Consider the following 27,151-nt stretch of genomic DNA (forward strand, 5'->3'; position numbering starts at 1 on the left):
TTGGAGGAAACTTGGTTTTCGGCCCAGGTCAAGATCTGAGCTGCCACCTCCATTGCTCCTGCACTCCTGGTCCCCCCTGTCTGTTGACATAAGACACTACCGTGGCGTTGTCTGAGTGCAGACGAACCGGTCGGCCGTGAAGGATGGTTGGGGCGCCTGATTGCCCTGGACCATCCACCATCTGAGGGATTGTCTCGCCTCTGAAGACAGGCGTATCAATTGGCGTTCTAATTTTTGATGGGATCTTGACCACTTCTTCAAGAGGTCTCATTGGAAGCAGCGAGAGTGAAGTCGACCATAAGGAAGAGTCTTGAAGGTCGTCACCATCTTTCCTAGAAGGTGCATGCATAAAAGGACCGATGGTCTGCGACAGGTCGGAACTCGTAGCGTCCCGCAAGGATCGGGATTTGTCCTCTGGAAGGAATACCTTTTGTTTGTTGGTATCCATTATTAGTCCCAGAAAGGTCATTCTCTGGCAAGGTGTTAACTGGGATTTGGACTGATTTATGAGCCACCCTTGCATCTCCAGGATCCTGATGGTGATCTGCAGATGCTGGTCTAGTAGGTGAGAAGAGGCAGCTTTGAATAGTAGATCGTCCAGGTGGGGTACAACTTGCACTCCTCTGAAATGAATACAAGCTGCCATTACTGCCATTATTTTTGTAAACACTGTTGGTGCTGCTGCAAGGCCAAATGGGAGAGCTCTGAACTGGTAGTGAGAAGGTCACACTATGAATCTGAGGAGGGCCTGATGTGCCTTCCAGATAGGTACGTGGAGATAGGTGTCTTTGATGTCTATTAACGCCATGAACTGGTTTGCATCCAGTCCATTGATAACCGACCTGAGAGATTCCATTTGAAATCTGTCCACCTGCAGGTGTAGGCTCAACTGTTTTAGGTTCAGAATAGGACGGAAAGAGCCATCTGGCTTTCGGACCAAAAAGAGATTGGAGTAGAACACGTCTTTTTTGGTGTTCTGGGACTTTGCAGATTACTCCATTGGAAAAAAGAGACACACAGAGGAACGTTGCCAGTCTTCTTTGTAGGTTGCGGGATTAGTTGATGACGAAAAACCGACGAGGGGCTGGACCTGAATGGTCTATTATGTATCCTCTCGTCATTATCCCACGAATCCAACGGTCCTCCGAGGACTCTGCCCACTGATCTTTGAACAGAAGCAGAAGTCTTCCAACTCCCAACGCCGCGAGAAGGCAGGGGGAATGTCAAACTGTCGGCTTATGCAGGAGTTAGGGAGGACGGTTTGTGGTGGAGGATGAAGACCTATCTCTGCGCAAGTGTCCTCTGCTGCCAGATGGTCTAGACCTGTGTGTCTGGCCCTGAACAGAAGAGCCCTCCTGAAAAGATAGTCTAAATGAGCCAAACCTTAGTGACCTAGGCTTTGGGACATTGACCGGGAGGAAGGTACTTTTGCCTCATGTGGCTTTGCATATTATGCTGTCCAATTCAGGCCCAAATAGTATTCCACCTGAATATGGGAGAGATTCCAGAGATTTCTTTGATTCAGTGTCAGCGTCCCAGGACCTCAGCCATAGGGTCCTCCTGGCCATAACTGCCTTTGCGGAGACTGAGGAGGTGATTGATGGCTGCGTTTTGGGCAGCCTCATATAAGTATCCTGAAGCCTCCTTGAGATGTAGGGCAAGGGGAAGCACGTATGAATCTTGCAGACTTGTTGCCAACTGCTCAACCCATGTTTCCATAGCCCTGGGAACCCATGCAGATGAAAACATGGGTCTAAATGAAATGTTTGCTGCAATATAGATGGACTTTAAGAAAGACTCTATCTTACAGTCAGTGGGATCTTGCAGAGTGGCTGTCCCTGAAACAGGGAGTGTGGTGTGGCGAGCTAAGAGTGCCACTGGTGTATCAATCCTTGGGACCTGTTCCCAATGGTTTAGGTCAGATCCGGCCCACTTAGAGGTTATATCCGGCCCGCTAATATTTAAAAAAAAAATCATTAAAATATGCAAAAAATTATTAGGGCTGACCCTGTGTGTCAGAACCTTCATTTTTATGCCTTCCCAGCTATTTCCTCCATTACACTTCCATCCTCCTTCCTAAAAGGACACTTTATATGTCAATCACTCAAACACCTGCCTGCCCCTAATGGCTGACAGTCATGTGAGAAGAGATGGGCTGGGCCATATACTAAGGCGGATTTCGATTGGCTGCTGTGTTGTCAGTTAGTGGCTCACCAGAAAGACGGATCTGCAACAACCTGCTGAAATAAGTGCTGTTTCTGTACGATCGCTGCACTTATAGAGGTAACACTGCTATATAACACCCTCCCGTCCCATTCAAAAATTTGTATTATATATTTCGATATTTGAGTTTTTTAATAAATTATATTGGCCCGCCTAAAGTTTTTCTTTTTTATTTGGCCCGTCCTGAAAAAGTTTGCCCATCACTGGTTTAGGTCATCTTCCTGTAAGGGGTACAGAGTCAGGTACCTTCGTAGAATAACGAACCTACAATCAGGTTTTTCCAAGATGCTTCTGCGATTTCTTTCAGCTCCACTAATTGAGGAAAGCGGATCAACCGTATTCTGACTTTTTTAAAGAGACTCTGATATGTAGCTCTAGTTCCTTCTAGGTCTAGAAGACCTAATGCCTGCCGGACTGCTACCACCAGGTCATCAATCCCCTAATATCTAGAAGATTCCTCTGGGTCCGTAATCTGTGCGGAATCAAAAGACTCTATCAGCACGCCCTCCTCTCCTGAGGATCTCTCGGAATCAGAGGACAGAAGGGGGTTAGCAGGTCTGTGTCGCTTTTCCTTGGGTAAAGGTCTTGGCGCATCCATGAAATGGTTTAACCGATTAATTTTCCTAATACACCCCTATCTATTTAAGTGAGTATAGAAAATATTTCAGTGATGTCTGGAGCAGGAGAGGTCTGTCTGCAGCTCTGCTTGTTTACCTCAGAAGTAGCTGCTGCCTTTTTCCCAGGCAGTTTTGGCACCCTGGGAAAGTCCAAAGTTTCTCTGCAGGCGGAGGAGCTTTATTATCGTTAGCTCTCCCCGTCCTGCACTTGCTCCTCTTTAAATAGTAGTGCTGGCAATGGCGATTTACTTCTTCACTAAGCAGTAATCGCCAATCCTTATCACTGTGGCTGCTATAGGTAAAGACCAAATCCCCACCCCCCCCCCCCCTTCTGAGGAGGGGACTTGGTATAGTCCAGGAATGGCAGCCTCCAACGGTATTGATTACCGACGCTCTCTACCACTCGTGGCAGCGCAGGTAATCGGGTAACGATCAGTGTGACAGCGCGCCTGTCAGCACTGAGAAAGAAGTTGATAAAATTTCTCTGCTGTCAGTGAGAGCCGTCCAGCTCTGTCTTGACAGCTGCTCCTTTCCCTGAACGAGTGTGCTCTGTGTTATAGGAAAGAGCACACTTCTGTAGAGAATAAAATAAAAAAATGAAAATTAAGTTAAATAAAGTATTTTAAACTAAAAAAATATACTACCTAGCATAAGTGAGCCCAACTCCCTTGGGCACTCAACTAAAACTGAAGAGGCTACAGGGGTGTTGCAGAGGAGAGGGGTTTTTCAGCATGATGCATTAACAAGTTAGCTAGTAAAGTGCCAAACTCCACTCCCCTCACACAACCCCATGGTAGCAGTGTCCCCCAGATAGGATGAAAGAGAAAGTTGCAATACAGAGACTTGCAAACTTCAAACTATCAGGTGGACGCACTCTATCATACACACTAAGCTTTGCCACATATATACTTGTCTGTCTCTGGAATCCAACTGTATGCTTTCTTGCTTATCTTCCCATACACGGATTAGAAAGGGCTCCAAAAGAGGTGCTTGTATTATAGAGAGTGCCCGTCCTACATCTCCAGCACTCTCATAGAGGGCAGCAACCACCTTATCTCGATCCGGAAAACCTAAGGCACATAGTTCTTCCACCTATAAGTCAGAGCCAAAAAGAAAAGGTTACAAAGCTTCCTTTACAATTCACTCAAAGGGGTATATTTACTAAACTGCGGGTTTGAAAAAGTGGAGATGTTACCTATAGCAACCAGATTCTAGCTGTCATTTATTTAGTACATTCTACAAAATGACAACTAGAATCTGATTGGCTGCTATAGGCAATATCTCAACAATTTCAAACCCGCAGTTTAGTAAATATACCTCAATCACTTCAATGAGCCTTCACTGGTAAAACTGAATGAGGGCTTGTGTCACAAAACTATGTGTGCTGTCTGTTCAGTCACTCAATATAAATGTATAGTCAGTAATGAGGAAGGCATTAACTGCCACAAATTGTCTTGGTGGAAAATTGACACAAAAGCACCATACTACCAACAAATGTTTTGCAGTTCCATAACCTGGGCTCTCAAAAACCTATAAACCTACAAATCTTTTCCAGTGACAAACATATGCTACAGCCTACAAGGACATAGTAAGTGAACCATGGAAGATTTTTTTTTAAGCAGTCACCTTACAAGATTAAAAAAAAAAAAATTAAATGTTTACGTGACTTTTAACAATCATCTTGATTAAAAATAAAAAATACAGAAAAACAAAACCTCTAACTTTACTGACTCTGTGTAAGTAAAAGTAATGTTTGGTCGCTCATATTTCCCACGGGTTTCTAATCTTTCATTAGTAATCGTATGTAGTGTATTTCTTTGTTGTTAACTATACCTTGCTCCTTCTTTGTATAATACATAAATTCACTGCATCCTCCATATCTCCGCCACCTGAAACCCATGCACTACGAGCTTCCTCTGCTGTGAAAGCACCCAGCTCATGTCCTGCTCTCTGTGACGCAGCATCAATCACTCGTTCCAACACATACGGTAGTTCAGACTGCAGCCAGGATAGAGGCACCTCTGTACCAGAGTACTGTATCGCACTGTACACCTCCTCAGGGGGAACACCACATGCTTCCCCTTCCTGAAAGTACACAAAGGATCACCATGCATTTCAACACATTGTCATATTGCAGCTGTAATAAATTTTGCTAAAAAAATGTTCCAAAAACCTCAACATCAATGACAAAACAACATCCAACAGCATGTTTTGATGGCCCTTTTCCAAGATAATCTCAGATATGCATATAAACAAAGTGGGTGTTGAAGTGACAAATTTCAAAAACTCATAATCAATTATAGCAATATTTTGCCAATTGCTTCCCTTGGACTAAACTGATTAAAGTCTATTAGTTGCTATGGTTCACTATAGCCTCCAATATCATATCATAATTTCCATTGTATCTGTACGTGATTATACACAGACACACATTATATATATATATATATATATATATATATATACACACAAGCTAACCCGTGCATGATACTCATGCATTCTAGTCAAATCAAGCTACTTAAGGTCTTAAAAAGGTTCTTGTCATGCATTTGGGCCTAGTCCAGGCCTCCTCAGGGGAAGAGCGTTACTTCCCGACGCAAGCGCCCTATTTAATGTGTGTTCATGAGGTAAAATTACCTCACGAAAATGAGTTTGACCCCTCAACTCGTAAATTTAGCCTTTACTACCCCTCCCACGGGGGGAAGGGGGGATGATGGAAGTTAACTGATTTCACTATTCTAATTTTTTTGTCAAATAATGTCAGTATACCAAATTTCAGGTCAATTGGATGAGCCCTTTCTGAGAAAATAGTTTTTTCCACACACACACACTAACACACACACACACACACTAACACACGCCGCTAGGCTTTTACTTTTATATATTAGATAATGCTAAGAATTTAGTAGGTCAGTGTATAACTCCGCCCAGCAGGTGGTGCTGCAGCTTGTTGTGTTTTTTTTTTCACACACAGACTAACACACACACACACTGCATTTGAGGTTCAAAGGGCGACAATAAATGGGAACCAGAGTGTGTCTCTTTCTTCAAGGCTATAAGGGGACATGTTGTATTAAAAGGTTCACCTCTAGGAGGCAGGGCACTGGAAACAGAACAAACTTTCCTCTTATCCCTACAACTCTCAGCTACTCAGTTTACAATTAGTCCAGCAAGGAGATGGAAAAGTGACAGTAGTAGACAGGACCTGCCTCACTGGAGTGAATGAAAGTCTCCCCATCGTCAAATGGGAATCTGGAAGCTTTATAGACAGCAAAGTTGAGGAAGTGCTGGTGGTTCTTGCTTCTCTAATTTGGGGATATGAAGGTATGCATCCATATATCAAGGAAAGCCAGGAACTGAATCACAGAGCAAAGTAATCCTATAGTTCTTTCGCAAAGGAATTTGTTGAGAACCTTCAGATCCAACACAAAGTGAAAGAAAACACCCCACTTAGGTATGATAAAGAAATTGGAATAAACACCATACCCCTCTGATGAGCAAGCACATGGTAGATGACTGCACGGTCAAATGAAAAGTATCTTTGCGCTCTGAGTATCTGTCAGAGGAAGAGCAGTGATGGCTAACCTGTGGCACTCCAGGTGTTGTGAAACTACAAGTCCCAGCATGCTCTGCCAGCTATCAGCTAGTTATATACTGGCAAAGTATGCTGGGGCTTGTAGTTTCACAACATCTGGAGTGTCACAGGTTAGCCATCACTGAGTTAGGGGGAAGCCCTAACAAAGAGATCCGGTATTCCCTGGGGTCAGACACAGAGTGTTCCACGCCCATGAGACCTAGCCAGAAGTCAGAACCTACAACTGTCAAAAGTAATTTTCTCCCTTTTGGAAGTTCAGAATAGTTTCTTTTGTGGGTGGCACTGCTTCTGACAAGGCAGTCTGCGGTGTAAGGAATCAGTTTCAAGTGTGTTTAATGCCCAAGAAGAGAAGTGAGCTATTGCGGCAAAAGTTAAAAATCTTGGGTTTATTCTAAGGAATAAGGAAATTTTACCTGCCCGTAATACCTTTAATTTTCTTCTTTAGCTCCAACCCAAAGAGGGTCTTACCTGAAAAAATGGGATTTTTATACTTACGTAAAATCCGTTTCTCTTAATCCGTTGGGGGACACCGGGATCTTGGGGTATAGAGTAGGGCAGGCGAATGCTGGCACTTTAACTTTTAGTTAACTAAAACTCTGGCTCCACCCCCTCTATACCCCACCTCCTGCTAGAGGCCAGTCTATGTTTAACCAAGCCCGCAGAAAGGGAGATAGAGAGAGAACCAAAGAAAAGAGAATAAACTTAACACATAACATTCTCTTTAACAATCAAACAAAATGTCAAACAGAAGGAAAAAACAGAGCGTTAAGGGTGGGCGCCTGGTGTCCCCCAACGGATTAAGAGAAACGGATTTTACGCAAGTATAAAAATCCCATTTTCTCTAACATCCCTTGGGGGACACCGGGACCTTGGGGACATCCCAAAGCTGTCTCACGGGATAGAACGCTCAGAAGAAACGGCCCGAAGTACCTTTCTCCCAAAACTTGCATCCCTAGAGGCAAACACATCAAATCTGTAAAACTTTGTGAAAGTGTGTACAGAAGACCACGTGGCCGCTTTACACAACTGTTCACTGGAGGCACCATGGCGGGCCGCCCAGGAAGCACTTACAGATCTTGTAGAATGCGCCCGTAAATTATCAGGGACAGGATCCCCAGCCCCGTTGTTAGCCTGGCGGATAACAGCCGTAATCCACCTAGCAATGGTCACTTTAGAAGCTGGCCAGCCTCTTTTGTGAGCATCGTAAAGAATAAAAAGATCCTCAGTTTTACGAAACTTCTGTGATCTTTTAACATAAATTCTCAAGGCACGAACCACATCAAGATAACGAATAGAGTCATCGTTATCAGAAGACGAGGAATCAGTTAGAGCCGGAATGACAATATCCTGATTCAGATGAAACTTAGAGACAACCTTTGGAAGGAAGGATGGCTTAGTTCGAAGAACTGCCCAATCCTCATGAAACACTAGCAGAGGAGGCTTACAAGACAAAGCCGCAAGCTCTGAAACTCTGCGTGCCGTTGAAATGGCTAAAAGAAAAAACGTTTTCAAAGTAAGAAATTTGAAATCTACTGAATTCAAAGGTTCAAATGGAGGATGCTGTAAAGCCCTCAACACCAAATTCAAATCCCATGGTGGAACCGGAGGAATATAAGGAGGTTGAACATGAAGAACACCCTGAACGAAAGTTTGCACATCAGGTATATAACAGCAAGTTTTCTCTGAAAGAAAATTGAAAGAGCTGACACCTGACCCTTAAGAGAACTAAGACGCAAACCTGATTCCAAGCCTGCCTGCAAGAACCTCAGTAACCTGGCCAGACGAAAAGAAGATGTAGGATACCCCTTCTTTTCGCACCAACCAATATATGTCCTCCAAACCCGATGATATATTTTGGCTGAAGCCGGCTTTCGAGCACGAAGCATGGTCTGAACCACCCGCCTCGAAAATCCCTTAGCTCTTAAGATCCTGGCTTCAACAGCCACGCCGTAAAAGCCAGACGATGCAAACCCTGATGACAAAGGGGACCCTGGGTTAGAAGATCTGGGCGAATTGGCAACCGCCACGACCGACCTCCTGCCATGAAGAGCACGTCGGTGTACCAAGCTCTGTGCGGCCAATCCGGCGCTACTAGAAGCACTGGAACACCCTCTCTCTTCACCTTTTGCAATACTCGAGGAAGCATGGCTATCGGAGAAAAAAGGTACACTAAGCGGTACTTCCAAGGAACGGACATAGCGTCTACCGCGACTGCCCCGGGATCTCTCGCACGGGAACAGTAGCGGGGAACCTTGTGATTCAACCGAGATGCCATCATGTCGACATCCGGTTGACCCCATTTCATCACCAACTGTTGAAACACCTCTGGATGGAGAGACCATTCCCCTGGATGTAGAGTCTGCCGACTTAGGAAGTCTGCTTCCCAATTAAACAGACTGCTTTTAGGAAAAAACAGCCAGCTCAGGGAACCCACTGCAATTTCTAATGTCTCTCTCTCAGCACTATGCTGAGAGAGAGTTTCACTTACCTGCTGCCAACCCTCCAGACGCAGTGTGTGCAGACAGCATGCTCTCTGTACAAGGAGGACAGACCCCAGCCACCACCGACTGTGTCTGGCTCCAATGGAGGGTTAAATAATCGGTAGAGGGAGCAGGCAGACAAGGAGGACCTACACGGCACCTCCGCTCCACTCCCCCCCCCCCCCCCGCAGCCAGCGCACAGCCGTCCATGCTGTGCGGTTCACAGACCTCTCCCATCGCTGCCTCACACTCTCTCGCCGGCCGCAGCCGCGGGAGAGGTGAATGAATGACTTTGCAGTGGAGGGTCTGAGTGACAGCCAACTACGCGGCTCAGCCTGCCACCGGCTGTCAGAACTCGGAGACACAGTCTCCGCTATCATTAAAATAAGAAAATAAGAAAAAAAAAAGTAAAACTGGCTGCATAGTCCGCTTCGCCGGGCACTTGAACTAGACTGGCCTCTAGCAGGAGGTGGGGTATAGAGAGGGTGGAGCCAGAGTTTTAGTTAACTGAAAGTTAAAGTGCCAGCATTCGCCTGCCCTACTCTATACCCCAAGGTCCCGGTGTCCCCCAAGGGATGTGAGAGAAAGGCAGCTTAAACATAAACCTTTTGGATGTATTGACCGATAACCAGGATTTGAGCCAAATGACTCGCCACCACTGAACTAAGGATCTTGCTGCAAACCTGGCGGAATGGTCACTTCCGCCCTGTAGAATGGCCTAAGCGCTGAACCAGAGGTGCAAAATAGTCTCTTTGTGAGACCATCTAACCTCTTGTCCGAGGGGTCCTTTAAGGAGCCCATGTTCAGAAGTGAAATCCTGGCATTCCTAGATAGCTGTGAAACCAGAGTCCATAGATGGTGAGGAGTCCCACTGCAAAGCTCCCTGAACAAGAGGGCAAAAGGATCCAAAATGCAGCAAGGCATAAAAGCGTTTGCCTGAATCCACCCACTCCGCTACAATCTCATTAAAAACCTGGTCTGGGGGGAAAAAAAATTCTGGCCAATAGGATTGCTTTCTAAACAGGAAGCACCTGGGTTGACCTAAATGTTCAGGAACAAAAATTCAGGCAAATTCAAGAAGAGCTGTTAAATTGTCTTGGGCCTTATCAGTTATCTTCCACATTGTTACCTATCTCTACACTCTGTCCAAGGTACACTTCCGACTGGAAATCTGCAGGTACTCTTCAAAATGTTGATACACTAAATTAGGAACCTCGCCCAGGCCAATTCAGAGAATGAAGCATCCAAATTACTACAGTCCCTGGGAGTTGACATAATGAAACAGACGTTTTTCTTCTCACCAGATTATGAACAAACTGTGATGTGTTACAATCATGAGAAAACTCCTCTAAGGTGAATTGGGGAGGGGAGAAGACAATGGCCGCCATTCAGTCCCTTGGCTGGGACTGTGTTGACTTAGATGGGAGGAAAGGCAATGCTGCTAGGGTCCATAGTAGTGAATGACCCCCCTCACTGTAAATGTCCAAGGGTCTACTTGACCATGGCTGAGACTGGGGACAGAAGTGGGATTGGGGGAGCTAATGCTATCCACCTAGCAGTACAAAAATATTGAATTAAACAATAAATAGAATAAAAGTAAATAGCATAATGTAAGGAAGGCTATAATGCACTGTGCCCACCTCCTATGCAAGGTACTGGAAAAAGAACCAAGGTGTAGAGGCACAAGTTATAGGAAGGAGGAGGGACAGGGGCCAATGCTTTTAGTGTCCTGCCTCCAAGATGTAAGACAAAATCCATTGTCTTTGTCCCCTACTGCAGATGGAGACATTAATTCAGTCTCCTGACCACTGTTTAAAAAAAATAAAAAACAAATAAAACATGGCCAACTACCCTAGATAATATGCAACAACATTGGGTTTACATAAGATGGTGCTTAATTAATAAATACAAAATAACAAATGTGTGCAATACACACAGCATGCAACATGCATGGTATAATATCCCAGAATTAATGCCACATTTCCTCCACCTTAATCAATGCCACTATTTTTGCTCCATCCTCCTTCAATCGCTTCTGTCTCATCTCCTCCTTGGATTTTAACTGTCTTTGTATGTCCTGTGTCTTATTCCCTCCTGTAGGAATTGTCCCTTCACTTGTCCGGTCACACATCTCGCAGACACGTCCATTGCATGTGTTGCTAAAGGTGCAGTGGGAACACTGCCAAACCTGGGATTCAGATGACAACAGTCAGTGTAAGCAATACGATATTTAAAAGTACAAAAATAATATTATACCATGTTGTTTTGTCACACATTACCTCTGATCTAGTCATTTTCACTCCTTTATCCTGGTCTCCAGTTAGAAGTTCAAGCTTATATGCTAAGCTGTTTCTCAATGGTATACCAACCGATCCATTGTTGGGTGTTTCAAAGATGTAAGCACACTCTAAGTTGTCTTTCTTTGGGACAGAACAATATTTTTGGTTTGTTCCCTCAACGCTCTCAGTTTTGTCATGGATATCACCAACACCAAGCTCAACTGGCTTGTGAGTCTCTTTCCCTGACAAAGATATCAGGCTACCTTTCCCAGGAAAGGCTGGTGTCTTGTAGTTGTCCACATTGCACTTGCCATCTTTTAAGGAGGATGCAGTGGATTCATGGCTTTCTCTGGATGGTTTTCTGGCTAGCCGAGGACGGTCACACACTTCGCATAACACAGCAGAGGACGCGTTCTGAAAAGTGCAAGCCTGGCATTCCCATGTGTCCTTCTGCAAGGAAGCCTCTAATGACATGTTAGACATGTTGTTGGTACAGCCACGGGGACGGTCGCATCCCACACACAGCACTGAACCTCCTCTATTTAAAGTTTGACAAGTCATACAATGCCATGGGGGGCGAGAAGAAAGGGGTGAAGGAAATTCATTTTCCCTAGTGCTTAAGGAGGAAAAAAAAAATCGAGTTAGTCGGAGAATGGTTCCTTTACCAGTCTTCTAGTAAAAAAAATAAAAATAAAATAAATAAATTGGCCAGTACCTGTGAGTACCTGCAATGCCATATAGGGAGCGCTGGTGATGACAACGATTGGGATGAGAGTGTACTCGCTGATCACATGCCACACACAGTTTGTCGTTACAGAGAGAACACAATACATAGACACTCTTCATGCCACAGAGACCACAACCATCGGAGGTAGAACAGAAGCCTTCTGAGGAGTTACAACAAAAAAGGAGTTAATGTGCACACACACGAGCAGAAAATAATTACAAAATCCCAACCCTTAATACTCCATACACACACCAAGAATTTGCAAACAAGTTTGGAGAGTTCTAATTTTACATTACTACTATTTCAGAACACATTATTCAATGTTGTTTTGTACACCACAATTTATGATATATACTCCATCTTTCTGCTACAGCTACTGTCCCATACATCACATAACAAGGAAGGAGGGACATTCACAGATACACAGATACTTGTGGTGTTATGAACAGTAACCATTCAGATTCAGTCATTTTTCTAGTGTAGTTTACAAAAGGAGCAACAGCAATCAGCAAGAAATATTTAAAAGGAAGTAGACAATATTAGGAATCAGTGGGACAAACATGACATGATAATGACAAATAAAATTCTTCTTTATTGTAAGTGAGAGAATGGTCATTTCATTACCTGAAGGGGTGGGTTGGGAGATGGCAACAGAGTCTGTTACAAGGCATGGCTAAAATAAAAAAACAAACATATTATTCACAGGACTCTTAGGCAGAAGAATGTACTAAATGTACATCCCTTGTACCCAAACCACTTATGATGTCATAACATAATCTCCATCCTTATAGCACCCTACCTGTTGCCGGTTTGCTCCAAACAGTTCTCGTGTAGCTTCTTCCTGGTGTGGATGACAATTCTGAGATTGAAAGGAAAACAAGTCAGCAATGGGCTGCACTTGGGGATTAGTTATATCACCGACCAGTAATGCAGCACTCACCGAAATTAAAAGGTTCAACTCATGATGGAGGATGATGACATCAGCAGTTACAGCAGCAACAGCCGGAGTGTCTGGTTCAGAAACAGTATCTGGAAAGCCAAGGCCATCTTGAAGAGAGTGTGTGTAGCCATATAAGGTCAACACATGACGCCCACCCTAGGGGACAAGAAGGGACAGTTCTTCACAAAATACTCAGAGGATTAATTAATAAGGTAACAGAAAAGCATAAACATGTTCACCTTACTCTTAGCATCTAGCACAATACAGCAACATCAGGTGCTAGACATCCACAGCACTTATATCCGGTTTGATTGTTTTTGAATTACCCATAATGTTAAGTGAGTCGGCTCTCAGATTCAGGTATAGGGGGACGGGGATCCAATTTGAAATACATACAGAGCAGAACTCATTAAAGTGGGACAACTTTTGTACAACCCCTTTATATTTCTCTATAAAAAGCCAAGGAAAGAAAACTGCCTTTAAATAGAATAGCAGATATATAAATACATGTTACCTCAATAGCATCCACAGTGGCTTTAAAAACAGGATTGTTAAACTTGACACTTCTCCAGAACTTAGGGCGATGAGGTGAAAGAAGGTTCCTTCCATACTTCTCTAGGATATTGAGAGCTGTGATTACAGACCGCAGAGATGGTGCCTGTGATTAGAAAGGAACAGATTGAGGTTATAAGAATACTAACATACTTGTTGAAGTCAGTGCAGAGTTTACATGTGTGCCCTCCTTGGAAGTTTGTAGTATAAAAGAAGTATAAAGGTGTGGTCGGGGTCGTATTTGGGGATGGGAACGGACGGATATAAAATTAAAAAATATAATGCAAATGGTCATAGTAAATTCTTGTATATCAGCTCTTTTGTTGTTTATTCACCTGTGCTCCCCTTGGTAGCAGAGTGTGTAGGTCCAGTCTCTGATAACGGTCACTCAAAGGGACCTCTAGCAACGTGTCAAGTAGCTCACTTGTGACAGTGTCTGGTTGGTGAATTAAAGCAAATTCCAGAACATTCCTGAGCTTATCCTTCTCCATACCTAGGACAATAACACCAACATCAATAGCCCTGGAAAAATAAACATTACTGCTTTACTTTCACTTGACAAAGAACCGTTTAAATATTTAACACATTAAATAAAAGTGTAATTAGCTGAATGTGTACTAAAGAGTTAATGCTACATACACACACAGTGGTGGCAGCCACTTTTTGTGTTTAACCATATTCATGAGAATGAAATTCACTATAATGTACCTGCCGTTCGCAAGCTGGCGGTTCTCAGGCAGACTGTGACCACAGAAAAGCATAGAGTCAACATACTGCCCCCCAATTGCACAATCATGTATTAATGAATCAGAAAAAAAGTTCAAGCACAACAACCCATATTTTAAAACTCCACATAAGATACATCTATTTCTTTGATAACAGACAACACTATATTGTATAATTTATATAACTGATTTGCTCTTGTTTATTTTTTACATAATTATATGTAAACAATATTTACCGCACAATCCTAGATTTAATGACACATGTTTTTGGATGTGACAGTATTCTTCTGACATTACCATGAATTTTAGAAACTGACATTTCCTTAAGGGCTCAGACAGCCATTGAAGTTCACTGATTGGCTTCTGTAATTTCACAGAAGAGCACATACAGAAAATGGGACTAACTTGAGAAATATTGTCCTGATATATACCGTATAAAGCTCTAGAAATAAAAAGAACAGATGTGGCTAAATAAAAAAGTTTCAAAAGTTAAAAAGTGAAAGAGTGCATAGTGTTGGTAAAAGTAGAAGGTACAGAGAGGTTATTATGTAAATCTGCTCACCAAGATGACCGTGTGAGTTATTTCTGTTCACCACTTATAAATGGCTGCAGAGGGTGCGCGAGTAATATGATGAACCAGAAGCCGCAATCTTCATGATGTCACAGTAATTGAGGCTTCCGATAGGTCCTTCTACTCACACCTCAAGCCAAAGTGTTATACAGCCCCAGTTTTCAGCTGGGACTTTGAGACGAACCACTTAGCCAATAAAATCGGCTGCAATATCCCTTACACATCCTTATGCATTAGTGGTCTAATATATGAGGAGGTACTTTATATTTATAACTAAACAAGATTAAGATAAAAGCATTAGTCCAGATGGTATCCACCAACATGTGTTGAAGGTCAACACAGTGGCACAGTGGTTAGCATTTCTGTCTCATCCCACTAGACTAGGACCATGTTTTTTATTTCAACCAAGGCACTGTCTATGTGGAGTTTGTATGTTCTTCACATATTTGTCCTCCGGGTCTTCCAGTTTCCTCCCACAGTCCAAAACATTAATGGGCTTATGATGAAAGTAAGCTTAATGTTCATGTGGTAGAGAATCTAGACTGGAAGCATCCATTAGGGCTGAGACTGATCAGTGAATGACTAAACACTCTCTGTAAAGCGTTGCCTAATATGAAGACACTATAAAAACAGTAAAGGATATTCCAGACTATACTTACGGGCTGCATAAGGGATCAGTACAATAAGACCAGCTGAAAACAGATGCGGTCCCAATATTTAACAGTTAGAAAAATAAAAACTAGTGGTGGGAAAAATATTTGAAGTAATTCTAAGATATAAGATATACAGAAAATAGAAATATACTCAGGATAAACTAATAACAGTGTTTCAACTTTTTTTTTTTTTTTTAAGGGGCCAGACATGCCAAACCAACCTGATCATTTAGTATCTAATATATAAATGTCTAGTGGCGTGTGTTAGTCTGTCTGTCTGTGTGGAAAAAATAAAACCAAGCTGCAGCGCCACCTGCTGAGCAGAGTTATACACTTACGTACTAAATTCTTAGTGTGTGTGGGAAAAAAAATTCAGAAAGGGCTGAAATTTGGTATACTAAGATGTTTTTAATTTGTTAATTGTTAAAAGTGTTTATAAAGATTTAAAATATATATATATATTTCTTGAAGGAGAAGTGACAGTTGGGAGTGGTTGGTGGTTACCGGGGGTGACAGTGGGGAGTGGTTGAGGCCTGGGCTATGGCCCAAATGCATGACAAGAACCTTTTTAACACCTTAAGTAGCTTGATTTGACTAGAATGCATGAGTATCATGCACGGGTTAACTTGTGAGGAATATGTTGTTAACTGTATCTTGGCAATGCAGTTAATGTAATGAATTTATGGTGGGGTGAAAGCATTTGTTACAGTTCCACCTAACAGATTGGTACATAATATAAAGCACCGGAACAAGGGGTAAAATAGCTACATGGGTAGATAACTGTCCGACAACAGAAAACAGATATATAAATGGAACATATTCAGATAAAGTTATTAGATTGGTGCTTCAGGGATAATTACTGGTTACAATCCTTTACATTGTTTCTATAATGATCTTGATGAAGATCTAGGAAGTAAACTGTCCATATTTGCAGATGACACAAAGTTGTGTGAGGTTATTAACATAGAGGACATTGAGCAAACTTACCAACTATTCTTGTTTCCCTTCAGGGAGATCAGGTGGTTAGTGTGGGAGGGGGAGTGACAATGCCATCCTGTCACCTGCCCTGTACCTTCTCATGAATGGCTGTATTGTACTGTGGGGGCTGGGCATAATAACACAAATGGCGTCATTAATCCCAGCTTCCATCTGGAATCCGAATGCCTGCTCTTCTGAGAGTCCAGGAGGATTTAACGAAATTTGTGAGCCTCCCAGACATTCCAGGAGAGTAGGCAAGTACGACATTAAGTCACTACAGAAAAAAATTGGCAGAGAAATCTCAGATGAAATAGAAAGCTGTAAGGCAAAGCATTTAGGCCATAGTAATAATTGTGCTACCTACATATTAAATTAGATACAACTGAAGAGATCCTAAATGGAAAAGAACTTAGATATAGGAGTAGATAATAAGTCTATAGCAGCACGGAGGTGTCAGGCAGTCGCTCCAAGAGCTAAAAATATCCTGGGATGCCCAAAACTGTTCATATAAAAGCACATGTAATTTTGCTATTGTATAAATCAATCGTTAAATCATTTCTAGAATATGGGATGCACTTTAAGGCAACTGTGTATAAGAAAGACATAGAAGAGTGTGAGGGGGTTCAAAGATGAGCTAGCTTATTAATAAAAGAGATGGAGGAATTTGTAAGCTTGCGAGCAGGGTTCCTCTCTGTATGTATTACCCAGTATTGTCTTATTAATGCTTGTTCCCAATTGTAAAGCGCTACGGAATTTGCTGGCGCTATATAAATAAATGTTGATGATGATAAGGAATTCAATCACAATGAAATTACTCAATGATCCGGGATTGGATGTCTTTCCTACATGTATCAATAGCTATAATGAGCAAATAAAGCACTGACGCTCTCTTCTCAATTTTTATCCCTCCATTCTATCCTTCTCTACCTTTAACCATATTACTGTCATATCCCCTTATTCTTACCTCCCCCCTACCCTATTTTGCTTTTCCTTTCTTGTCCTTCCCCTCCCTCACCCTAAGATATACAAAGTGCGTCACTGCTGGCAATCTCCAGAAAGTTGCTACCAGTTTCTGTATGAGCACCTTCAGGGAGAGCCCTTTAAGGACCCTGTAAGAAGCTCTGGATGAACAGTGTGTGTATATGCAATACCTAGAGACATGCAGGGTGAGGGGGTACTTGCATATTACTTCTACACTATGGGACTTTTGTACAAACTAGCTTAAAGATAAATACTATCACAAAGCTTTATATATATATATATATATCTTTTAAGTTTTATCTTGTTAGTATTCCTTTTACAGAATGCGGCACCTCGTTATAGAATGGTCTAAATGCTGTCTTGTGATGTACAGCAGGTTGTTGTTATGACTCGTCCCTTAACAAGCCGGCTGACAGGCCATGCAGGGACGTGTAGTTCTACAGCAGCTGGAAGAGCAGAGGCTGCTTCATACTGCAGAGCCCCTCATTGCGGCTTCCGGGTCCTTGTACTTCTCCTATTTACCCACAGCTACCATTGTGTCCACTGACGACCCCTTAGATATATTCTATTGTGTAACCACTAACAATCCGCCCCACTTACTTGTTTTGTGCTTTCTGTTTCTCTGACTTCCTCTTTCCCAAGAAGTGACACTTTGACTCTGCAGCTGAGACATAGCGACACCCGGAGTGCGGAGGTGAAATGCACCCAGAAATGTTCTCTGAGACATGGTGAATATCAGACATATTTGGTACTACCACTATTTTCATATCTGCTCTAATGAGGACTTCTATAGTCCTAACTTTCCTTGAACTTCAGCACAGCTCTGGTTAAGATGTTATTCAGAACAAACTGCAGGGAGACTATCTGTGAAAGTCATACCCATAGTTGCTGCCCTTAAGTACACTGTTGGCAATAAGACCATTACAACATGCTATTTGTTACTTTGTTTACATTTACTTGCATAGACATAGGAATTTTTAAACAAATAACCAGATTAAGGTGTTTGTAAAAGAATACAATTGTATAGTGCTTGTTCTTTATACCGCCAGCTAAAAACACAGGTAAAAACTGGCATTATAACGTGGGGGCGGCCATTATAAAGAGAGCGACATATATAATGGAATTTATATATATATTTTATTAATTTATGTACTTTTGTCTGGAAAGTATATCTAGGTGTGGCATTATAAAGGGTGGTGGTATAAAAAGAGGGCACTGTATTTACATAGTTGTCAACTGTTCCTAATTTTCAGGGACAGTCCCAGGTTTTAAAGATTTGTCCCTGGTTTTATAAGTAAATATTTATTAAATAGCAGTTCATAAAATGCAAAACGTATGCTATAACCAAAACCAGTAAAAACAACATGATGATTAGACATGATGATTAAACATGTTAGATGCAAAGCTTAGGAACAGACAGTCCCTGGAAACCATTTTAAAATGTTTTCCACTTTATACTGCATTCGCCCTTACGATACAATTATTGATAATAATAAAAATATTTTCTATGTCATGCCAAATATTATGCAGCGCTGTACAGAGAATATATGATCATTCACACCAGTCCCTCCCCCATTGAAGCTTATATTCTAAATTCCCTACCACACACATACACACTTGTCAGAAGCCAGTTAACGTACCAATATTTATTGGAGTAAACCGGAGCACAGACGAAACCCACGAAAACACAGAGAGAACATACAAACTCCACACAGATACAACCCTGGCTTCAATAAAACCCATGACCCCATTGCTTAGTGAGATATTGTTGCAGTGTCCAGTAAGCAAAGGCTGAACTTTAAAAATGAATTTATGTCAACATAAGATGCACATAATACACTTTCATATGAAGGTAAGAAACTTGCAACATTAGGTGAGCAGGACATAAGTGCAGTGGGGAAACTTGTCCTGGGCTCTTCACTGCTTTCCGCTAGGGTTGGGAAGTCTCACTCGTCTGGGAGCCAGACCCATAGGACATCCAGTTATTAGCATATCCCACAAGACATTGGGAAGTCCCATAGGAATAGTTGAGAGTTTGTGGATGGCAGAGAGAGGAGTAAGAGTGGTACATCCTTCTGCTAGAGATATATTAGGGCTGTGGTCTGCCTCCTCTTAAGTGACATCCATGTGGAGGCAATAAGAGCCTTCTGCCGCTGGACATTATTCTTGTTTTTCTTTCCAGGTGCTTCACACAGAAGCAGGGACATCAGCTACAGGAAGCAGTCATTGAGGTCAACTGGATTTTCTGTGGCATGATCCCATAATGGTATAACGTCCAACAATCTTTTCAGTAAAAGATCGTAGTGGAGGCAGGAGTACCCCTTTTTCACCTTGTGGATATGCAAGCAATTATGGTGCAGAGAAAGCAAACATCAGGGTACAGAGTTTAGTAAAGCAGTAGACACGAAAGTCTAGGCAGGCCAGGCTTCCACCTGGATGGAGTCCAGAGATTCTGAAGGCCCCCACTTGTGGCAGGAAAGCTTTCAAAAGTCTTTAAAATAAGACAGGCATTTTGTTAATAGTTTTCATAGGTGGGCAATGAGTCTGGCATGTTGTTTGCAGCTTTCTCCTTTCAGGTCATCTTCCAGAACAAAGGATTACTTTGCTGCTTCAGAGCCTGCTGTTACTAAGTCACTTCCTCCTGGCTCTATGGTTGTGTGGCTTGGGAGTGCATCAGCGGCTGGTGATAGCTGGCTTTGTGTTCCTTCAACATTGTTGAATCTTGGTGTACATGAGATGCTGAAACGTAGCTGCATCTGTAACACTTCAGTCATCATCTCTATCTTTACAGGCAGTGGTGGACCAGCTTGAGTCTTAAAATAGGGTGGTCAATGGATATGGGCACCTTGTTCTGCAGGTGTCATGCCTCAAGCTGAAGGGCCCATGGGAGGCATTTTTGGTTATAAACCTGATGCAATTAGTGAAGGTGCTTCCTTCTGGTTCCTATAGAGGCACTGTTACACTTACACTTAATTTACCTATATTCCACATACAGGTTCCTTGCGTTTTCAGTCTATTACAAGCAATACTGGTCCAGCTTCTAGATATTATTATTATTATTATTATTATTAATTTTTATTTATAGGGCGCCACTAGGTATCCGTAGCGCCGTACAGGGACAGACAGAAACACGATACAGGGTGAGACAGCACAGTACAGTTAACAGAAATCACAGTAACTCAGAAGCTCAATGAACAGCTAGATTAGAGGTGAGAGCCCCCAGCGGGGTAGAGACAGGGGCCGGAGGACCTCACGGAGGAGACAAGGAGCTGGAGAGCAGAGTTAAGGTGGTGGAGAACAGAAGGAGAGGAGGCCCTGCTCGGAGGAGCGTACAATCTAAGGGGAGGGTAGGACGGACAGAGACACAATGGTAGGAGGAGGGAATGTGGATGACGGAGACAGGGACGGAGGGGGGGGGGAGAGGAGAATGAAAAGGAGGGAAGTAGGAGGGGGACAGGAGAGGGAGGGGGATAGGGGGAGACTGGGAGGAGGTCAATGGGTGGGGGACTGAAAGGCTTTAAGGAAGAGGTGGGTTTTTAAGGCCCGTTTGAAGCTGGACAAGTTGGGGGAAGTTCTGATGGAGCGGGGGAGCTGGTTCCAGTGGAGGGGGGCAGCGCCGGAGAAGTCTTGGATGCGAGCATGGGAGGAGGTAACCAGGGGGGAAGAGAGGCGGCGGTCGTTAGCCGAACGAAGAGGGTGGGATGGAGCGTGAATGGAGATGAGGTTGGAGATGTAGGGAGCAGTGGAGTTGGAGAGGGCCTTAAAAGTAAGAGTGAGGAGCTTGAACACGATTCTGTAGGGGATGGGGAGCCAGTGGAGGGATTGGTAGAGGGGGGAGACAGAAGAGGAGCGGCGAGAAAGGAAAATGAGCCGAGCGGCTGCATTGAGTACGGAGCGAAGGGGAGCGAGATGAGAGCGGGGGAGGCCAGTAAGGAGGAGGTTACAGTAGTCCAAGCGGGAGATAATAAGAGAGTGGACAAGGGCTTTGGTGGCATCTTGGGAGAGGAAGGGCCGAATGCGTGCGATGTTGCGCAGCTGGAAGCGGCAGGATTTGGCGAGAGAGAGGATGTGAGGGACAAAAGAGAGAGAGGAGTCCAGGGTGACGCCGAGGCAGCAAAGTTGAGAAACAGGGGAAATAGAGGGGTTGAGAGCGGTGATGGAAAGATCGGAAGGGCAGGGGGAGTGAGTGGGGGGAAAGACAATAAGTTCGGTTTTTGTGAGATTGAGTTTGAGGAATCTAGAGGACATCCAGGAGGTGATGGCAGAGAGGCAGGCGGACACCCTGGAGAGGAGGGAGGGAGAGAGATCGGGAGAGGAAAGGTAGAGTTGGGTGTCATCCGCATAGAGGTGGTACTTGAGACCAAAGGAGCTGATGAGTTCACCGAGGGAAGAGGTGTAAAGGGAGAACAGTGACAGAAACTGATCATATTGACTACTGTTAAGAGCGTTTTGTCGCTATCCAATAACGATTGTCGAATCTCGATTTGTGTTTCCAACGCACAAATATTTATTCTCAAAAAATAGCAGAATAAATCAAGCGAAATAATAATAAGTACAGCCGTTACTTATCGCAGGCGCTCTGGATCCACTGTACAGTCATTCAGGTCTGAAGTCTGTGGTCAAGGTGACTGAACACTACATGAGAGCTACTGCTTATATGCAAACAGAGATACAGTGAAACAATGCAGATGGTATAGCTTGCTTCTATTGGTCCAGGCTTCAGAAAGGTCCAGGGAGTTGCACATCATAGGTTGATTCAATATAAGGAATCCAAAGGTGGGGGTCATCTCTCCAGGGGATGAGCTCTGTTCTTCCCGCCAGAACTCCAATTACAATCAGTCCATTAGCATTTCACAGTCAATATCATATTAAAGGTTTATTCCCTAACATCAATTACTAGAGTATGCAATGTGCGATCTCTTTGCTGAATGCACCGGACAGCTGCTGATGTAAAGGGGATTAATATGATATCAGACATGACATATTTCCCTTAACCTGAACCGTAGGATTCACTAGTATGCATATACCTTCTTTATTACACATGAATTCTACTATATTTCGACATAAATGACTATGTGTTGCAACTACAATTAATGTGTACTATTTACAAATGCTTATGTTTGTGCGAATGTGTGTAAAAGTGTAGAAACTGCTTATTGCCACATGTTGCAGCTGGATACGCCCTTTTACGCTGTAGCGTGCTCTACGCATAATTTCAGACAAAGACAATCAAGTTTGCTCGATATTAATTGAAATGACTTTATCCAATTTGCTGACTTCGACACTACTGATATTCTTTATTCCACGCTTGGAAGCAGTGTTCGTACGTCCCTCCACAATATGGAATTTTTGTCATACATCCACCAAATATGAATGAAATCCTCTCTTAACCCGCATCCATGCTACCTCAAATGTGAGAAGGAGGGAAAAATTCTGTAGACTATTGCTGTTTTGCATGTGACCATGTTTATCCTTTTCCCAGCTTGGTACATGCAAATTTATACCAACAAATAATGAAGAACTGACAAGCGCTCCTATACAACAAAGAGATCTAGAGCCCTATATTGTTTGAGGACTATACTGTATATGGATTACATGTGGTTCATACTGCCAATGTTTTATGCTTTCTACCGTCAGATCTTTGACTAATAGTTTGAAGAGATTATACTCACAAGCTTTATTTATTGGAGGACAATATTGTTTGTGGGTTTTATGTGGTTCTCACTGCCTATACCTTTTGCCTATGTTTTTTTTTACATATCCATACAGCTTATTAATTTGCCCTAGATCTCTTTGTTGTATAGGAGCGCTTGTCAGTTCCTCATTATTTGTTGTTATATTATATGCTTGGGGCTTTCTGCCCAGAGGTAGCTACAAGCAGCTCTGAAGTGGAGCGCCATATATTAATTATTCTTTTTTGCTTATTTTAGTTACCATTTACATGCAAATTTATGTTGCCACTTATTGATATCTGGGGACAATCAGCAGATTATTTACTGTTGTAGTTGTGTTCCCTTCCTCTTCCTTCAAGGGGTCTTTCTGAGGTAGGTCTTCACCTGTCCAGCTTCATATTGTTGGTTATATTCTTTACACACTAGCTTCCTTTATTGTACCTTCCACTTCTGACCCCTGGCTCTCCATTACAGTGACTTCTGGCTCCTGACCCTTGGCTCTTCATTATGGTGATTTCTGGCTCCTGACCCCTGGCTCTGCATTACAGTGACTTCTGGCTCCTGAATCCTGGCTCTTGCATTACAGTGACCTCTGACTCCTGAATCCTGGCTCTTGCATTACAGTGACTTCTGACTCCTGACCCCTGGCTCTGCATTACAGTGACTTCTGGCTCCTGACCCTTGGCTCTGCATTACAGTGACTTCTGGCTCCTGACCCCTGGCTCTGCATTACAGTGACTTCTGGCTCCTGAATCCTGGCTCTTGCATTACAGTGACTTCTGACTCCTGACCCCTGGCTCTGCATTACAGTGACTTCTGGCTCCTGACCCTTGGCTCTGCATTACAGTGACTTCTGGCTCCTGACCCCTGGCTCTGCATTACAGTGACTTCTGGCTCCTGAATCCTGGCTCTTGCATTACAGTGACCTCTGACTCCTGATCCATGGCTCTGCATTTCCATTGGTACTGGCTCCTGACTGGTTCCTGGCTTCTGGATTTCGGTGGTTACTGGCCTGACTACTACTAACTCTTCAACATTAAAGTATTTACCTAGTAAATGGATGAAATAGGAGATGATGTTCAATTACCTGATGCTGCCTGTTCTGTTGCTTGCAGGGGACTGTCATGAATGCCTAGTCTGTCTGAGATACAGCAACCTGAAACAGCTGGCTGTGACTGGAGTTACCTTGGTCATTTACAAATGAATACACCTTTTCTACCACCACAAATGATTTACTATGGAGTCCTTGCGTTCACCAAGACCACTTATTAATATTTCACACTTAAATCACATACACATGTAGCATGAGCCTCACTTGGCTTCGTAAATAAATAAAATAGGAAATAAAACCAGAGTCACTAACTTAATTGTTAAGACTTGGCGTGAGAGGAGTACACTTTGGGAAAGATGGCTCACTTAAATCTAGATCTCCTCAAATAAATTAACACTTTTACTAGGTAAGGCAGCTGATTTAAACCTTTCTCACATGGCCCTCATACCCACCTTTGGAGGTTAGCTGTCAGTCAGAACAGATTGTTTCCCAGAATGACACAGGGCTTTCGAAGTGAGTTGTCTATCCCTGTTATATGTCTGGCATCTCAGTGGGCATGTTTCTCACCTCTGCCCGTCCTGTCCAGCTGGTCAGGTCCACATGCTCTATATATACAAACTCCTCAGAGATGCTTATCTGTCCCAGGGCCTGACTAATTTCAAAGGACTCTTTATCAATTGAACAGGTCACTTAGGTCAGTCAGCGAAGCACATTTTTAAAGGTTACATACAATATACACATTTTCATACATGAATATTAAGGGAAAACAATAATACATAATCGTATGGGAATTTAGACTGTAAGATCCAATGGGACTGATGTGAGTGAGTTCTCTGTACAGAGTTGCGGAATTAGTGTCGCTATATAAATAGCTGCTGCTGCTGATGATGAAGTCTATACAACTACACATGTTGGTAGGTTAGTGTGGGTTTTTGACTGCTTGTTAATACTTAGGAAGAGATCATTTCAAAAGCTATCAATCACATGTCTAGGCCTACATTTGTACATTGAAAAATAATGAAAGAAGGTGTCCATTGCCAGAATTTAGTAGGACCATACAATTTATTTTGTACATGTTACTTTACTCACGCCTTTTTTATTTCCGAAGCTGTTCTGCGGATGGGAGCCACAGCACTGATCTGCCTTGTGATCTGCTCCTAGATGGGCTGGTGTCACTTTGTGGTGGCTTGGCTGGGCCCAGGAGCTTATTCATCAGGGATATTTTTTTATGATGTAATTTGTTTAAATACAGAAATCTATGGTGAGTGTCAAAAATTCTAATGCAAACTCATTTGTTGCGTAGGTACGGTTCACTATCATCTTTTTTCTTCTGTAGAAAAGTATAGACCTCACAAATTTTTATCTGCTGATTCCATATTTGCCTGGGCTGCTGTTATATAGGTGTATTTAATAACTGCAACAACCACACCACAACTACATCTGCATGTGGCTCCAAAGTGCAGTCCTTTGAAGAGTGCTGTGTTAAGTTTATGAAAAATGTTAAGGATAATTTAAAATAATATAGCACCTGTAGAGCTTGAGAAATGTGGGACCAAACTTCACATAAATACTGTAATGTAAAAGTGGTGTCCAAAGCATATACCTGCTAACATTGTTTAAATATAGTATTTAATCTATTTTTTCTCTCTCAACAATTTCCAGCTGAACAACAACATGAAGAGTTGTAGGAAAGAATCTCTGTCTAAAATGCTGCAAAAAATAAAATGAAAAAAAAAACCGGCCAGCACCATGGAGGGCATAGCTTGCACTTCCCTCCAGCCACCTACATCTCCCTCCCATCCTTCCTTATATAAAGAGTGCAACACTAACTGGTGGGAATACATCCCAGCTGTTCCTGATGCTGGGACAAGCTCTTGTCTTATCAAATAGTCCCCTAAAATCAGGACTATCCAGTTGAGAGGTAAAAGTATGTTATTTTATTGACCATTAAAAACAAAGATACAATGGTTGATTATTTTTATTTATAAAGTGCTTCCTTTTTCCTCAATAATTTTTATTGAAGTTTTTGCAAAATATTTGGGGTACAGAAAAAAAATGGAGGGGAATCAACAAGGGGGGATACAGTGGGGAACGCCCTAGCAGAAGGAAGGGGGTAGTTGCTCAATGAGTATTGGCAAAAATATAAATCCACACATTCTGAAAAAAGAAAAGACACAACAAAACAAAAAAAAACCCATTACAATGCACATCATAGAAACATAGAAAGAACGTCCAGAAGATGTCGTGGGGGGAATCACTTATCCTCCTGGGGGGAATCAGGTAAAGCGAGGAGAGAGTGGGTGGGAGAGGAGGAAGATAACCCTCTATTTGCACCCGCTTCCTCTGTAACGTATACATGGCACTTGAACAACTTCATGAAGGGGCTGAAGCAGAAGTGGAGTATGGCATGTCTATTGCCTCCATTTCAAAGCTGTACTGCATTTTAGAAATAATTTGAGCCAGCATAGGGGATTCATAAAGTGCTTTAACAAAAACATACATGAAAAATGCTAACTTTCAGGTTTTTAATATTGAACATAGTACAGGGTGCTGAAAACTTAATAAAATAAATTAAACTTGAATCTAAGTAAAAATTATTATAAAAACACTGTCTATTGTATGTATCTATATTGATCACACACATTCTTTCTGCAAACAACCTACCGGATCCTTTTCAGTCAGGCTTTTGTTCTCAACAAATGAACAAATATGCAATAGTGTGTATTGTACCACATCAGATAAATAGGCTGTGGTAACAGATATTAATTATAAATGTTATTTATTCATAAAATTTCAACACATATAAAAACATTAAGTGGAATAAATAATTGAAACACAGTTGGTACTAATGAACTCAACGCAAATATCAACTAATGCTGCAATGATGTTACATGCTAAAAATCAAGGGGTAAATGTAAAAGTTTGCCTTTACAAGGCAGCACCGCTTTAAATTTTACATGCAAAGTCGCCGATCTCCCGCGAGAGGAAAAAAAATGGAGCATAATACATTTACCCCCAAATTTAATCAATAGATTGAATAACAATCCAAATATGTTGCTGGAGCTAAGCACATTCACTGTATATTTGAACGAAGTAATTCAGTTTCC

General features: G+C 42.5%; 1 protein-coding gene across 4 annotated transcripts in view; it reads right to left on the minus strand.

Annotated features, from left to right (window-relative positions):
* The window catches only part of RNF31 (ring finger protein 31), a 34,479-nt gene extending 16,487 nt beyond the window's left edge, over positions 1-17,992 (minus strand). Inside the window, exons 1-11 of one of the 4 annotated variants that reach the window (XM_075211162.1) lie at positions 17,922-17,992; positions 13,749-13,935; positions 13,376-13,519; positions 12,862-13,017; positions 12,721-12,780; positions 12,546-12,594; positions 11,910-12,081; positions 11,195-11,810; positions 10,906-11,103; positions 4,674-4,925; positions 3,750-3,932 (exon numbers count right to left, since the gene is read on the minus strand). In XM_075211162.1, the coding sequence (XP_075067263.1) occupies positions 3,750-3,932; positions 4,674-4,925; positions 10,906-11,103; positions 11,195-11,810; positions 11,910-12,081; positions 12,546-12,594; positions 12,721-12,780; positions 12,862-13,017; positions 13,376-13,519; positions 13,749-13,904 (1,986 nt within the window). In that variant the 5' untranslated portion in view covers positions 13,905-13,935; positions 17,922-17,992. Of the gene's footprint in view, positions 1-3,749; positions 3,933-4,673; positions 4,926-10,905; positions 11,104-11,194; positions 11,811-11,909; positions 12,082-12,545; positions 12,595-12,720; positions 12,781-12,861; positions 13,018-13,375; positions 13,520-13,748; positions 13,936-16,349; positions 16,369-17,653; positions 17,891-17,921 lie in introns of those variants that run through there. The other 3 variants (XM_075211164.1, XM_075211163.1, XM_075211165.1) reach the window with 3 other exon arrangements.
* Between the last annotated feature and the right edge of the window lie 9,159 nt (positions 17,993-27,151).

This window comes from Mixophyes fleayi, chromosome 1 (assembly GCF_038048845.1).
Source record: "Mixophyes fleayi isolate aMixFle1 chromosome 1, aMixFle1.hap1, whole genome shotgun sequence".
In the NCBI taxonomy this organism is placed as follows: Eukaryota; Metazoa; Chordata; class Amphibia; order Anura; family Limnodynastidae; genus Mixophyes; species Mixophyes fleayi.